Raw genomic sequence first — 15,356 nt, forward strand, 5'->3', positions numbered from 1 at the left:
ATAACCAAGACTACTGCCAGAATAACCGAGTTACACCACATCAACAGAAATACATAAAAAATATGTAAAACAATCGTTTTCCTTGCTAAGAAAGGAACCCTAGGTAACACATTAAGATGTTGAACCCTGTATCTTTTTCTCCATCTTTGCACAGGCATGAAACAGCACAGACGAAAACAGAAAGAATCAAAACGACTCCAAATGGCCGGAAAACAGACAAAATGAGGTCCAGTTAACTATGCTGTAATTCAATATCAATAAATATTTAAAATCTTTGCTCTTTATGCCTTGACATTTCTGTACATACGCCACTGTGTGCAGAACCAACCACTTGCAGTGTCCTGTTGAACCTTCAAACCGGTTCATTTCCCTTGAGAATGTTGTACTTGCAGAGAGGACATGTTGCATTCATTTTAAGCCATTTCACAATGCAAGTAGCGTGGAAATGATGATTACAGGGAAGAGTGTGAAGCTCTGTACCATCCTCATAGGGGCTGAGACATATACAACATTCCTGGAAAGAGAGCCAAAACCATACATCTTTAGAGCATAAAAATTCTTCATAAATTTCCAAAATACCATAAAAGCACAAATCGCTTTAATATTTGGCCTGTAAAAAATACCCATTTACCAACTGGCCCTCATAAGTACATACAACAGTATAACTCTCTGGCATAATATGGAGGACAAATGGGTTTTTTTTTATTAAAATAAAATTTTCTAATAAACTATAATATATAGAATGAGTTGAACATAATGGGAGTAATATACTGAAATATAAATGCAATTCATGATAATGTGATGCCATAGCATACCGCGTCCTCAGGTAAAAGTATACGCTCAATTGCTAGGTACCCACTGCTTGTTTCTACTGGAATCATTTTCCCTGCTCCAACACTAGATTTTTCCTCACTGCTCGATCGAAATTTGTATTTTGGAAGAATACTGAGATCTGCTTCAGATGCACCTTCCTACATTGTCACACCAACAAAAAAAAAAATCAAGCCAAGAATAAGCAGTTACAATTTCTTAATTTTGTCGATAAATTTTTGAATCAAAGTTATAGGTTATCACTTCATACCTGTCCAGCAACCGCATAAAGAATTGCAATGATGCATGGCAAACAGCAACAAAGAGCAACTCCAATCAAACATGCCAGAACAACACAAAAGATGGCAAAGAAGACATCAAATGCCAGAAAAACCACAGCCAACCTGCACACATTCAGAATAAAATATTTTTCTTTTATTCGAGAAGTTACAATCTCTTTAGATAATTAGGCCGTTCATAGTTTATAGACACACAAAGAGATGACAGCTCAGGGTGACTCTTGTTTTAAAATGAGCTGACAGTCATTACAGTTTTAGCGCTGTAGCAACTTAAAGTGAGGTTTTAGTTTTAGATGTGATCTGCCCTGGCCCAGCTTTTGTATTCATCTCTAACATTATAATGCCATAACTCCCTTCTGGTGAAACTTTTTAAAATTCCTAAAAGTTGCTTGTTTTAAACAAATTAAATTACTATATTATAAAAAAGGAAAGAAAGAAGACACGCATACAAGCACATAATTTTAGATGAAGGAATATTTCTTAACAGATTGGTTATAGAAATACCAGTACAAACGTGGAGCATTTTGCAGAAGAACTTCACCGCCAGAGACTACCCAATAAAAGCCAACTATCCACCAGAGAAATGATGCCATTGTATTCACTGTTTCGCATCGTTTAGAGAGACTAGACCATATAAAATGCAGTCAGTCAGTAATTTATAGACCTTCCACAAACAGGTAATGAGGCAGCACATGAAAACTCTAATTGCAGATAAAGCTGGGGACTGGAAATACCATAGGAAGTAGTCATAACAGTTTGGTCAAATTCACAAACATATTTTGCATGCATCATCCCCATACAATGAATTTTAGAGAGCAAAAATATGAGCAACATCAAGATTAAAGCTTTGATGAGTTAAATTGGATTTTTACAAACAAAAAAACGAAAAAAAGTGATGATATGAATAATGCCAGAATCATAACTATGAAGTCCACAACGTTTCCGACTGTCATTCCCCAACTCTAATAACTTCCAAACAAGCAAAGATGTCAATATCCCATCTTGAACTATGCAGTAAAGATACTCAGTCGGATGGCATACAAGGACAAGTGGAATTCGATTATGGGCTTAAATTAGTCACTAAACATGGTTATAACGTACTCTAAATATCCAACCACCACTGCTATCCACCTCTTATGTGATACATAGGACTCAGCTAAGCTCAATTTACATTGTGGGAGAGCAACCCATTCATCAAGATTACTGCGTTTCAGTGTCCACTTTGAATTCCATGAACCATAACAAATATATCCAAAAGCAAATTAGAAGAAACCTGGAGCGAGTGGAAATCGCCAAATCCCTAGCTGCTGCTTCTGCTTCTTCATCGTCGGTATCATTTGCATCGATTTCGACCTGGTGCTGGTTCTGCTGGGCGTCCTGGTTTCTTCTACTGATCCTCCGAGCAATATTATTCCTTCTCTGGTACTCAACCCACACCAACACCACATGCACGAAACACTGCAGCGCATATCCACAGATCCACAGCCGGATCGGCGTGTTTGGGTGCTCATGTTCTGTCCATATCAGCATCGCCACCGACACCACCACGAAGGCCGTGTTCCACATCATGTCCAGAGCCACCACCGGCTTGGAGTAGCCCCAGTCGGCGCGCCGCTCGTCCAGTTCCCTCGCCGCCGTCTCCCGCACCAGCATCGAGGGGCCACGGCGCCCGGTGGCCCGCCCCAGCAGCATCGCCAGCGTGGCGGGTCGGGCGGTCGGGGAGCCGAGGTCGGAGGAGTCGCGGCCACTGCTCGCCTGGCGGGGAAGGAGGAGCGGCGCATGGGACTCAGCCGCTGCCGCCGTCGTAGCCGAAGATTCCGAGGACATGTTTGTGACGAAATTATGAGAAAAAGAGGCAATTGAATTGCCAATTATAATTGAGAGAGAAATAGAGACATGATTGTGAGAGAGAGAGAGAGTGCTCGACTCTTCCTTCCTATATTACAACTGTTAGTATTAGTGAGGGATATGGAGATGGGTTTGGGAATTGTGTGTACGTCTTTTTTCAAAGTCGCAAAGTCTCAAAGTCTCAACACTTTCTGAGTTTTGAATGGTAGATAGACATGGATGAAAGGTTTTTGCTGGTTTTTTCGTCATTTCAGTAATTGACTCCTCTGTTGAGTTTTTGCGCCAAAATACCCTTATTATTTGCCAGCGCACGACGGCACACCGTTCAGTTTCTTTTTTTTTTATCTTAATTGATCAGCCTCAATTTTTCTGCCCTTTAAAAAATTTCAGCAGTCAAATTTCTTTATTAAATATTTATAAGAACTAAAAAGAAAAAGATAATTTGTTGTTGCCCACTCTATTTAACAGATTGCTAATCATATTGTGGTATAAAGATGGAAATATTATGGATGGGTAGATGATCACTACGTGATCTACAAAGATACTACAAATGTTTTTGGATTTTAGAGATCCGGTCGCTTTCTTTCATTAAATTCTATTCGATACGTTGTCAATCCAATTTTCCCTTCACTCAACCAAAAAAATAAAATAAAATAAGTTTTTGAAGAATATATAACTAGTGTCCTTTCATATTTTGAATTTTTTTTAATGAAGAATCATTAGCTTCCTTTCACTCACCTAAAATTCAAACGTGGTAGCAGAACCCCTTTGTGCCGCCACCAACTACACGTGCTGGTAGGGCAGAACTACACGAGTTGGTCCTCCGTAATGCCGTCTGACAGACACTCTGATGCGGCGCAACGACGTGTCGTACACTTGTACTCAAACACACGCGTCCTCCCTCTGCTCCATGAGATCCTCAGTAACAACATGAGTCAGCCAGGCTAGATGGCTACAGACACCCTTGTTTATGCTGATGTACGTTTAAATTTTGACAGATGGAAATGATTTTCCATGCAAGCTTCTCATCCGCCATCCCCCAACTGCAGCAGAAAAACGCTGCTTCTTGGGATTTGTTTTGAACATCCATTAATCTGTAAGGGCAGCAGTTCTTCAAACAAATGGACACATGAAACGACTCCACTTGAAGATGATCCTCAAAATCTTGGATGTTCCCTTGAGAAAATTCATTTGACAGTTTTGCAGACAATTGGCGAAGAAGCGGAGAGCATGTCTCAGATTTGCAAAGCTGACCATCATTTGTTGTGGAACTTTTGGTCTCTCCCGAGTTGCCAATATCAACAGGGCAGCAATAAGCAAATTGAACTTGGTGCTTCTTTTCTCCTAACATGAGCAGAAGCTCGTCTTGGTGTACTACCTTGGCTTTTTTGTTTCTTTCCATAACCAAGACCCCTTCTGCTACCCTCTCATCACTTACTCGCAGTCGCGGAGTGGAATTATTGTTCCTCGAATTTGAACCGTGTTCATCTTCTTGGCTGCTTTTCGAAAACTTGAAGTTTGGATTTAAGCAGCTTCGGATAAATGCGTCCGAAGCTAATGCCTTCACATAGTGGGTTGAAGAAATTGAGACAGTCTCATTGTTTGCAGGGTCATAACATTGAATTCCCAGTTCGGACTGTATTTTTCCTTTTAGAGTAGCCATTTTAGGCTTCTCGCCATGAACAAGTATCACGTTCTTGGGGGAGAGAAATTTGATAAGGTCCATAATCCCTTTGGCATCTGTATGAGGACTGAAAGACAGATGATGAATCTGGCAATCAAAATAGAATGTATAAGAGGACAATCATGAAGAAATGCGAAAAACAGAAGAAAACTTCTTTCAATTTATATTTGAAAACAAATCAACTCGTGTAAAACTATTAAAAATGAAAATTCAATGGAAAAATTCTTGAAGAAGAATGATGTTGAAACTGTTGTAAAGGGTAAGAGACGGAGTTGAACCTGGCATCGCACATCAATTTGCGTGTCCTTGTCCAGATCAATTTTGGTGGGTTTACCCGACATCAATTTATGTCCTATAGTTCCAGCCACGCAATACCTAGAAAAGGAAAGAAAAAAAATTGATGACTAAAAGTTCAACTTGGCACCCTATTCTTTCTTTTTTTCCTTTTTTTGTTCCGCCTATCAAGTTCCAGCAAACCATCGTATCATATGGACATATGAACATGACGACATTGTTTCTTTAAATTTTAAACATCAAAAGAGAGTTGCAAGGTAGATCAACTCAACTGGTAACTGAAAAATATATTCCAGAATTTACTATGGTGTTTGTTATAGCGATCACTTTCTAGGTTCCAACTTCCAACCCAAAAGTTTCCTATTGATATCAGATAATAAATTTGAGATTTAGAGATAAATGAAATCGAAGGCAGTTACCCGGGCAGTGTAACAAGATTCATTTCCGAAGGAGCCCAGTGCTTGAAAACTTCAAGTGAAAAACCACCACTGATCATCCCTGGTGTGGCAAACAGAACACAAGGTCCAGGAGCATCGATCATAGAACGGTCAAACTTGTGAGCTGCAACATTCAAAACCAAAAAAAGTAAGATGAAGGGCTCATTAAACAATTAGTTATCAAGCAATGAAATATATTCAATATCAATTCTTGCAAAGTTAACTTAAAATGTAGATACTCGTATGTCTATAATACTGCTGTGTGGTTCTTCCTTTTCATCAACATTATATATTGCTACTTGATAAACTACTCACTCTTAATCTTTTCTGCTTTAAATCCCAAAGAACAACCTTATATATATTTTTGGTTATAACAACATTATATCTTGATTTCCAAGAAAAAACAACTTCAGTCCCTCAGAAATTTAATAACAGATAAAATAAGTACCATTTTTAAAATCAAATGCATTGCGTGTGGAGTACGTTTCTTTAACTTTCTGGCTGGTCCAACTGATAAGCATCTTATAGTACATATTGGCTTGAAGGGTCAAACCTGAAAGAATTAATATCATCAGTAGAAATTTGAAAGACCACTGTATACCAAGAAAGAAATGAAGGCACCCCGAGAAATTGAGAAACTGTAAAAGATTTGGCACATCAGAAAATTTTTCACACACGCAGATAAACTTCCAGAATCATGTCAAAGTTGAAATCAATAAAACTTTGATCCCTGCTAGATAACTACTTCTTGTTTATACATTAATTATGACTAATCACAAATTTCTAAGATTTATTTACCCACGTTATAGGTACCAAAATGTTATCAGATCAAGAATGGTGCAAGTAACGAAACTTAGATTGCAAAGCATCCACTTTGATAAGTGAGAGCATAGCATACAGTTTGACCACGTATCCTGCAAACAGTTAATAGATGTGAGAGGGAAGTACAGCAGCTAGTGCAAACCTGCTGAGAAGTAAATAGGAACCTTTAGATTCATGCGCTCCCAATAATCTTCCAGCAAGATACAGAGTTCCTACAAAATAATAGATTACATTCAGAACAAAATGTCACAGCCAGGGCTCAGAATTGGCTACGAAAATCATTAGCACTAAAATAAACAGAATCAAGATCAAACATAAAGATACAAAGAATTAGAATTGTTGTAGCAGTGTCTGGTGTCATGAAATCAAGGCGTTCTAGTTGGAATATGGTTGTTTATTTCTGTCATATAAATGATGGATTTTTAACTAGATACAATTTCCATAATCTAAATCTATTAATACAAATCCATTATCTAACTAGCTTGAAAGGCATCAATACGATAACAATGCTGATTAAAGTATGAAAGCTTAATAAGGACGTGCAGACTAACTGCAAGGAACTTTGTAATCCAAAAGCAATTATTCAGGACTTCAGAGGTCTCTCTCATTTTTCCTTCTTAGAACGGAAGAACTTCCTTCAAGTACAAAATATAAATACGAAGTCAAAGAAAAATGAAACTCTCTTAATTAGAGTACCTGAGCTCTCCCAAGGGCAAATGTTGGAATTAGCACTTTTCCACCACCAGCGACGCATTTGTGAACCTACATAAACCTATATTAGAGATTACCAACAAAACCACCTTCAGAGGAGCAAGATAAGAAAATCTTGCATCCAATTTTGACAGCCACCAGTTTCACAAAGGAATACATAATGTATGACATCATAAATAGAAATTGATTCTTACGGCAATGAGTTGCATATTAAAGAACCAAGAGTTTGATAATTATGACTCTTTACACTAGTTTAAATTATAGTATGAACTGTTGATACTTCAATTTTGTCATTTACGTACAGCTCTGAGAAATTCTCTTTCCCGGGCATATTTTGAATCCCGGATGGTTGTTCCATATGTGGACCTGTAACAGGAAAAAATATCTATGCATAAGCAAGTGCTTGGAACACAAAGGTTTCATACATTAAAAGAAATTGTACTCTAAGTTCATCAACAAAGGACATCCAATGTTTAACAAATGATAAGGTGCAAAGTCAAATAATATACAAGACATAGATATCCCATACTCTGAAATAAGAAGGTCCAAATTTAGTCGTTCAATTTGAGCTGCTCCAAGATGCCTATCTGGTGTCATATTATAGTCTCCTGTGTATACCATAGCAGCGTCTCCCACCTTTGCATAAAACATTGCAGCTCCAAGAACCTTAGAAGAAAAATAAATATTAGCACTCAAGGAATGACACACGAAAGTGACAAACAGTATTGACTGTTCCAAGAAAATTATTAATGAAATAGAACTATAATTCTTTTCCGGTAGTATAAGCATGATATCAACAGACAATGTATTCTAGATGTGAGATAAACAAGACTTACATGTCCTGCATAGTACGCACGGATTTGAAGGTCTTTATCAACCTGCACTGTTTGCTTCAGATCCACTGGTATAACTGCATTGAGGAACCATATAAAAAAGTAACCATAAAACAATAACAGAATAGCTGAATTTCAGAAAACAAAAACAACCCTTAACTTGTGAAAATTTTCAAGTAACTTATGACGACTAAATCTTCAACTGGTTCAACAAAATCATAAGAAATACTCAAGTACCTTTCTTCATGCATTCGGCAATGTGATCAGAAGAAAACTGTTCTTCCTCACCCCTTCGCTCAACCATCACTTTTCGATAGTCCTCTAACATTATAGGAGCCAATGCCTTTGTCGGATACTGCAGTACAATCACGAAAAACCGTTACAACAAGAACATCAAAATACCAATTGACACAGACATTTTCCCGAGCACCTTACCGTCATGTAAATGGGGCCACGATAACCGCAGACTTCCGTGAAATAAGGGAGGGCTCCAACGTGATCCAAGTGACTGCCCATTTGCAAAAGATCAACAAATATTGAGGTAAGTCTACTGAACCATAAAGAATTTACAAGATTAGAGTTGGTTTTTGTTTTCTTTTCGTACAAGTGGGTGATGATGATGCAAGTGAGGGCGTGATCGAAGTTCGGGTCGGGTTCAGGTTTAGGAATGAGAGAGAAGTCGGGGTAGCGTTGGTGGTCTAGATGCCCCATATGCATTCCGCAGTCGAACATGATTCGCTTCCCATTGATTGTCACCACTACACAGCTCTTACCTACCTCTTGCCCAGCGCCTGATGACCCCAAAAAATAATAATTAATTAATCAATTTAAGGCAAAAAGTAAAAAATTCTGGGAGAGAGATAGAGTTTTGGTGAAGAAGGAAGAGAATAGAATGAAGGTGAAGGGTAGAGTTACCGAGGACGAGAGACTCGATGGCCATGAGAATGAGATACGCAGCTTCTTGGCGCGCTTTTGAGTTTCGGCGTTTGATTCGTTTCGTTTTGTGGCAGAATTTAAATAAATAACAGCCGAATTAATGACAAATGGATACAATTACGGGATTTACATCCAATAGCCCAGAGAGATTCATGACATAGCCCACCATCGGAAACAGTCCAACCCAGCAAGCACTATCCAGGAAAGCATAAAATAAAATAAAATATAGGATTTTTTTTTAGGGCCATTAGGAAAGGGTGGAAGGAAACTCACACACTGATACCATGGGGACTTGAACCCAGGACCACTTGGAAGCACACCAAAGACCTGGGTCAATCCAACAAAACATAGGAATTTTGAGGGAATGAAAACCGTCTAACTTGCAATGAGCCTATAGCATTAGTGGTTAAGTCTGGCGTTCGAATCCCCGTCCATGCTCTATGCCTTTGGTTTCAATTTCTGCTTGTTGAACCCTACTCTTATTTCTTGTTAGAGAAGACTTGAGAGAGTGAAGCCCAACCCATTTCAATTTGTCAGAAAGTTTCTGGTTGTTTATTTCATTCCATACTACAAACGACAAGAAGAAGAACTGCACAAGTAAAAATGAAAAATGATGGTTTTAATTAGAGGCTCCATTTCAAACCATAGAATATATCATAAAGCTAATAACATTATAGCCCAGTCCCCTAACGTGAGCTTGATAGGGACTATATAGGAATTTAACATTCTACCAGAAATATATATATATATATATAACCAACAGTGGACTATAGATGAATTAACACAACCACAAAAGATCTGATCTTGATCTGGTTACAAGAATATTAACAAACCCTGAACCAACAACAATCACACTAGCTGCAATTACAAATATAAACTGCAAAAGATAGAACAAAAGTTAAAACCAATAAGCTACCTATACAACACAACCATTGCCCACTCACGACACCACAAAAGGTTAGCCCAAAGTCAATAATCTTCTTCCCTTTCTCTTCTTTTCTGCTGATCTCTAAGCATGGGAATAACAATCTACGTCAGAAGCATACCGACTTCTTTCTCTGAGTTTGCCCTCCTTTTTGGATTCTCTCCTTGCCAGCTTTGGTGAACACAGTATCATCGGCATGCCAGCTACAATCTTTTAATCAATCACAGTAGGGAGAAAATGGAAAAATAATAATAAAATGTGGAAAATGGAAGGAAGAACAAGGCCTATGCGGATTAACGCCTTTATGCAGCTGCAAATTAGGACTTTTGTCATTGGGTGCTGCGTGTTAACCCACCTCGTGCCAAACCTCTGCACAAATATGTGAAACACGTCAACTTCTACAAGTTCTGTGAAAACAATAATCACTACCATAGCCACAATTATTCTCATCAGAGCACAACATTCATATAGTGGTTGTACATTTATGTGAGAATGAGATTTTAAATTATCTTGCAGTTTTATCTTTGAAAAGAAAAAAAAAACATACATTTCCTATATACACTCTATATAATTTGAAGGTATATATAGTAAGTACCAAGTGTAACAAATTTACACAACTGAGGGGATGTATATCCTAAAGCAAGTTGATCCATCATCGCCAATCTCTCTATTAGTAAGAAAACATAATAAATGGTACAACCATAAAACTAGTTTGGTCTAAGACATTACAGGTGGTATGAGATTGAAATATAAGTACCTTCCAGAAAGAACCTGAGCACTGTTGACAGAACCTTTGGCATTACCAAACCGCTTGGCCCTATTCTCATGTTCTTTGTCCACACGCATGGCAGCCACCTCCTTCTCCATGGCAGCAACTTCTCTTCTCATTTTCTTTGCCTCAACCTCCATTGCTTTAGTCAAGGTATCTACCTTCTTAGCCAACATCTGAAAGACAAGAATCACAAATGAATACTTAACCAAGAGCATACATTACAGAATAATAGACTGATAGAAAAGAATATCAACCTCGATAGCATCATCCTTATCTTTCAGGCTTTGATCTTTCTCATGACCAGCTTTCCTCAAAGCTACAACCTCTTTCTGCAGCAAATCATACAAAACCCCTGGGACACTATCCTCTATATCCACTGTTGAGAATTCATTTGGCTTATCATCTGAATTTCCCTTCCAGTTATTTTGTGCTTCACCATCCTTGGTTCCCTCACAAGATTGGTTAACTGAGAAACTAGGGCTTGTACCATTTAAGAGAACCTTACCCCTGTCCAGTGACCTTGTACCACCGTCAAATGATTTTGATGTGCCTTTAGCATGCTTCAACACTGAACTGGTGCTAGAGGACAAAGACCTGACCGGTGTTCTCTTGGATAAATAGCCATTGGAAGTTAATTTTGGAATGTTATCAGCCCCACCCAGAGACTGACGTCGAGAGGGCCCATTACTTGTACTTCTTCCCTCAGCTGTGCTGCGATTAGTACTGCTAGAAGATCCTCTCACACTCTCCTCAAGCACTTTAAGTCGCATATGGTATTTTTCCTGTTAAATACAAGAGAGAACTTTTACTCTCCATAACATCCCACCTTTAAATTACATACAAATTAAAAATTGATTGCAGAAATGGATTATTACTTTCAACTGAGCTTCGGACTTGGCGGCTCGCTCAGTTATGGCAAGCTTATCACGGAGTTGCTGCATTTCTCCCTGTAAGAACACAGTTTGGCAATTACAGTAAACAGTAAAGCCAAACACTGAAAGCTCAAAGAAAGCCAGTAAGAAGCTAAGAGTTCGACCAAAAAAGAAGATAAGAACCACTACCTGCAAGAATCTCCGTTCTTCAAGCCATTGTTTTACAGGCATCACTTTGTCATTAGCATCTTTCCACTCATTTGCTACCACTACAGCTACTCTGTTTGCTGTTACTTTTGCACGGGCCAACTCCCGGTCTAGAGTTTTCCTTTCCTCCTGAGAAACACAAAACCATACCTCTTCAATCTTAAGAATGCTTTCAACTACAGGTTACAGGTTAACAATAAGCAAAAACCAATATTGAACATTTAAATATGTTTGGCATATTACATTCATCTCCTGAAATTTCCGCTGATAATCTCTCACAGCATTTGCCGCTGCACCTCCAGCAAGAACAGCCTCTTCCAACTCCCGCACAGTCTGAGTAAGCTTTTCAACCTCGGCAACCTTTTGTCTATGCATCTTGTCTAAAATTTTATTTTCTTCCTACCACACAGAAGCAGTAGAAATATAAATCACCCTAGTCGAACACTGAAAGCAGGAAACTATAATATTAAATTCCCAACACCACTGCCAAAAGAAGAAAAAATATGTCTAATGCACTTAAAGAAACGAATATCATGCATGACCTTGCACTTACCTGACAAATTTCTATCTGTTTCATTAACTCTTGGTTTTTATTCTGAAGATCATCCACCATGGAGGCCTTAGCCAAAGCAACCTGAACAGTCCTCTCAGCCTCAAGTAAAGCTGCTTCTTTTGATTTGGTAAGGCGATCCAAAGCTTTGTTATCATCTTGAAGCTTTGCAATCTGTAAGCAGCAAAGTAACTAATTAATTACACTTACAAGAGTCACCATAAATTCCGTCTGCTAGGGTAACACACAAAGTACCTCTTGTCGAGCAAGCTTGAGCTCAGCCTCCAGAGGTGCAAGAATGGCTTCAATTGGAGGCATATCATCATCCTTTTGGGCAGCATGAACCCTGCGTAGAGTAGCTTCAGCTGCAAACTGAGCTGCCATGGAAGCTTTCTTCTCATCATTGATTTTTTTAATTTCTAGATTCTGCAAAACATTTTTTGACGAAGTAGAATTGTGATAACAAGTATATATAACCAAAGTGAAAATAAGTTAGCGAACTTTCAGATAAGTTGAGACGAGGATCAAATTCAAATAATACTTTGCTTTCTAGAAGTGATTCTGTTAACTTCAGCTTCTCCTCCACCTTTGATAGTTCATCAGTGAGCTGCAATGTAATCAAAACACAGAAAAATAGAAAAGTCAACAACCATTTTAGTGACATACTAGTTAAATGAGAGAGAAAACAAAGGAAAAAAATTCCCCTAATATTACATATATCAAAATATAAGATTTATAATGTCCAGCATTCCAGATTATCAGAAAACAAAATTCTTTGATATCTCTCTCAAAGTGGCTAATGGCAACAAATGCAAGTGTCACAATAAAGAAGGAAACCATGAGCTATATTGCAAACATGAGAAAATGTACCAATTAAGGCTGTTAAGCATTTTCCTTCTCTCTCTTTTTTTCTTTTTGTTCTTTTTTTGGTGAACAGGACTGTTGAGCATTTAAGCTTACATGCCAACAATATTCCTATACAAGTAATACATTACTATACATACCACAATTTTGGGCCAATTAAAATATGTTACCCCAGAACTAAAAAAGGAATAAGAAGTAGTTAAATTCCTTTTCAGGAAGAACAAGTCAAATTCTTAATAATCAACTAATATGCTAGTTAGTCCTCCAGAAATGGAATCCAAAAAGTAAATTAACCCTTGCCTTGCCCCTCAGTTACAGTTACTAGAAAACAGATTCCCTGTTCATCATAATAATTGTTAAAATAGCCATAGTCTACTCCTGCAATTCCCAAGATCCTAAAATATGGGCTAAATGTAAATTTTATTATTAAGGAAGAAACACGACTAGGAATAATTCTTCAGACGTGACTGTTATTGCCCGGAGAGAAGGAAACTATACAAATTTCAATTTAAATAAGATTTGAGATTCAAATTCAAGACAAACACATAAGCTGCTTGGCAAAGATGCCAACCTAGAAAATCCAGAAACCAATATTTGTATACACACAAGGACACCAAAAAAAAAAAAAAAAAAAAAAAAAAAGCAGCTCGAAAAATCAGCGTAATAGCAAATGACGAAAATAACCTCTTCAACAGCCTTTTCTCTGGCTCTTTCAGAGAGCTTGAGAGCCTTGATCTGAGCCTGTGCCTCTCCTAACTCCCGGTCCTTATCTGCAAAACTCACCCAAAAACAACAGTCAAAACGGAGAAACTACACTCTAAATCGAGCAAAACCAGTAGCAAATCTCGAGTAAACCAGCGGATCGACCCGCATTCGCACCTCTGACTTCATTCTCGAGCCGATTGAGCTCGACCTTGACCGGATCCGAGCCGTGCAAGAGGTTAATGAACTCGTCGCCGTCCATGCTCGGCCTCATGAATCCTCTTCTCCGCGATGAACTCTTCCCCTCCTTGAACGATCCCGACACCATCAGTGGCGGCGGTGTCGGAGTAGCCCCCGGAACCGGTCCATTACTGCTGAACTCTGCCACCGGAGTCGTACCTCCGTCGCCGGAAACCTCATCCATAGCCGATCTGAGTAGCGCACACTCTTTCACATCCAAATGCAGGTCAGGATCCGAAATGCTAGGGTTTCAAATCGTAGATAAATATACAGATACGCAGATTATAGATATGTAGATATTGAGAGAGAAGGAGAGAAGGAGAGAAGGAGAGAGTGTTGAACTTTTGGGAAAAATGGTGATTTTTAGAGAGAGAAATGGAGTGGGTTTTCTCTTGCTTTGGTTTTTCTCTCTCTAGATTGTGATTTAAATCTGGTTGCGCCTAGAGAGAGAGTGAGTAGATTTAGTTTGATTAATTAAATAGACTGGCGAAGAGGAATGGGGACGCTTTGCTGTTAAGCAGACACTAGTGCATGCGACTCTCAGTATTATTAAGTAAACTCCTTCAAACAGTTAATAATACTCCTACTTTGATTTGTTTCTTTTTGTTTTTCTTTTGGGCTTTGGGCTTTTGGGGTCTTGCGATGTTTTCTTCTAGGATAAGCTGGAAGCGTAATGCGCACTCTCACGCAAAGGGAAGGCCTCTGGGTACCGTATACGCACAGTACATGGATGCGCATGGTAGCAGGCTAGCAGCGCTATATATTTCAGTAATTCTTTTTTTTCTCATTGTTAAGAATTCAGTTTTTCTATTCCAATTGTTATTACAACAAATATGACAATAAAATATTAACTTCATATACATTTCTAAAATATATATTTTTAAAATAGCAATTTTTTTTTAATTAATGAGTCACGTGGATTCGAACTTGACATTTTTTTAAATATTGATAATCAAAATATCATTAGACTAAGAGCTAGTTAGAGCATTTGCAATAATTAGGATCAATGCAATTTTATTGCATGAAATTGAACTAAAATAGTAAAATCTCACTTGCAATAGTGTGATTTAGTTCATTGCAACCATGGGACCCACATGCCAATAAAAAATAAAAAAATACAACAATTAATGCATTATGTTGTTAAGAACATCCGCAGTGGTTGTTCAATAATTCAATGCAATATAAAAAATACATCAATTAAATTTTTTTTCCAAATATATTAAAAATTGGTCTCTTTTTTAAGATCTATTTTTTTTTTTTATGAGCTTTAAAGATCTATTTGAGAATATTGTAATGGTATATTTTTTAGTGTTATTAAATTTATCCCTTTTATTTTATTTGAGTATGTAAAAAGACGTGTAAGTATATGTAACTATTGATTGGAAGCTATTGAACTATACTAATACAAGTAAAACTGCAGTTCAATTCAATAGATGCTAAAAAGATCAATTTATTGAACTACTGGACAACCATTGCGGATTCTCATAGTAAAAATATGGTATACCTAACACTTTATTTTGTGACAAATCAACCTAGTTTTTAAGAAATCC

General features: G+C 37.9%; 3 protein-coding genes across 4 annotated transcripts; all 3 read right to left on the bottom strand.

Moving 5' to 3' along the window:
- Positions 1-30: 30 nt before the first annotated feature.
- RIE1 (RING-finger protein for embryogenesi) lies at positions 31-3,170 on the bottom strand. The gene is made up of 5 exons (XM_088246960.1): positions 2,383-3,170; positions 1,614-1,733; positions 1,082-1,214; positions 816-971; positions 31-514 (listed from the first exon to the last, which is right to left on the bottom strand). Exons 1-5 carry the CDS (start codon positions 2,934-2,936, stop codon positions 353-355), a joined length of 1,125 nt encoding a protein of 374 aa, XP_088103086.1. The 5' UTR covers positions 2,937-3,170; the 3' UTR covers positions 31-352.
- A 394-nt stretch (positions 3,171-3,564) lies between these two features.
- On the bottom strand, positions 3,565-9,295 carry CPSF73-II (cleavage and polyadenylation specificity factor 73 kDa subunit-II). Of its 2 annotated transcripts, XM_088246959.1 has the most exons (15): positions 8,948-9,295; positions 8,654-8,868; positions 8,343-8,529; positions 8,174-8,246; positions 7,976-8,093; positions 7,742-7,815; positions 7,435-7,571; positions 7,208-7,271; positions 6,891-6,956; positions 6,359-6,406; positions 6,226-6,286; positions 5,821-5,925; positions 5,355-5,496; positions 4,920-5,016; positions 3,565-4,728 (listed from the first exon to the last, which is right to left on the bottom strand). In XM_088246959.1, exons 2-15 carry the CDS (start codon positions 8,676-8,678, stop codon positions 3,910-3,912), a joined length of 2,016 nt encoding a protein of 671 aa, XP_088103085.1. In that variant the 5' UTR covers positions 8,679-8,868; positions 8,948-9,295; the 3' UTR covers positions 3,565-3,909. The 2 variants fall into 2 exon arrangements, with proteins under 2 accessions (XP_088103085.1, XP_021821066.2); XM_021965374.2 differs by lacking the exon at positions 6,226-6,286 and having other exon boundaries at positions 6,337-6,406; positions 8,654-9,295.
- Positions 9,296-9,399: 104 nt separating this feature from the next.
- On the bottom strand, positions 9,400-14,321 carry LOC110762713 (microtubule-associated protein 70-1). The gene is made up of 11 exons (XM_021965382.2): positions 13,744-14,321; positions 13,549-13,634; positions 12,542-12,607; positions 12,256-12,426; positions 12,004-12,174; positions 11,694-11,849; positions 11,433-11,579; positions 11,247-11,318; positions 10,626-11,153; positions 10,357-10,544; positions 9,400-9,968 (listed from the first exon to the last, which is right to left on the bottom strand). The coding sequence occupies exons 1-11, from the start codon at positions 13,988-13,990 to the stop codon at positions 9,929-9,931; spliced, it is 1,872 nt and encodes a 623-aa protein (XP_021821074.1). The 5' UTR covers positions 13,991-14,321; the 3' UTR covers positions 9,400-9,928.
- Between the last annotated feature and the right edge of the window lie 1,035 nt (positions 14,322-15,356).

This window comes from Prunus avium, chromosome 1 (assembly GCF_965620075.1).
Source record: "Prunus avium chromosome 1, drPruAviu1.hap1.1, whole genome shotgun sequence".
Classification (NCBI taxonomy): Eukaryota; Viridiplantae; Streptophyta; class Magnoliopsida; order Rosales; family Rosaceae; genus Prunus; species Prunus avium.

What these genes read in the sequence shown, in the direction of transcription:
- RIE1 (XM_088246960.1), bottom strand. Translation starts at nt 2,936, where the DNA reads ATGTCCTCGGAATCTTCGGCTACGACGGCGGCAGCGGCTGAGTCCCAT. An exon ending in GCGATTTCCACTCGCTCCAG is followed by an intron (nt 1,734 to 2,382) that starts GTTTCTTCTAAT and finishes TATATGGTCTAG; the next exon opens with TCTCTCTAAACGATGCGAAA. An exon ending in TTTATGCGGTTGCTGGACAG is followed by an intron (nt 972 to 1,081) that starts GTATGAAGTGAT and finishes GTGACAATGTAG; the next exon opens with GAAGGTGCATCTGAAGCAGA.
- CPSF73-II (XM_088246959.1), bottom strand. Translation starts at nt 8,678, where the DNA reads ATGGCCATCGAGTCTCTCGTCCTCG. An exon ending in GTGCGTACTATGCAGGACAT is followed by an intron (nt 7,572 to 7,741) that starts GTAAGTCTTGTT and finishes TTTTCTTCTAAG; the next exon opens with GTTCTTGGAGCTGCAATGTT. An exon ending in GTGGATGCTTTGCAATCTAA is followed by an intron (nt 5,926 to 6,225) that starts GTTTCGTTACTT and finishes TAATTCTTTCAG; the next exon opens with GTTTGACCCTTCAAGCCAAT.
- LOC110762713 (XM_021965382.2), bottom strand. Translation starts at nt 13,990, where the DNA reads ATGGATGAGGTTTCCGGCGACGGAGGTACGACTCCGGTGGCAGAGTTC. An exon ending in AATCACTTCTAGAAAGCAAA is followed by an intron (nt 12,427 to 12,541) that starts GTATTATTTGAA and finishes AATGTTTTGCAG; the next exon opens with AATCTAGAAATTAAAAAAAT. An exon ending in ATAAGGATGATGCTATCGAG is followed by an intron (nt 10,545 to 10,625) that starts GTTGATATTCTT and finishes CTTGTCTTTCAG; the next exon opens with ATGTTGGCTAAGAAGGTAGA.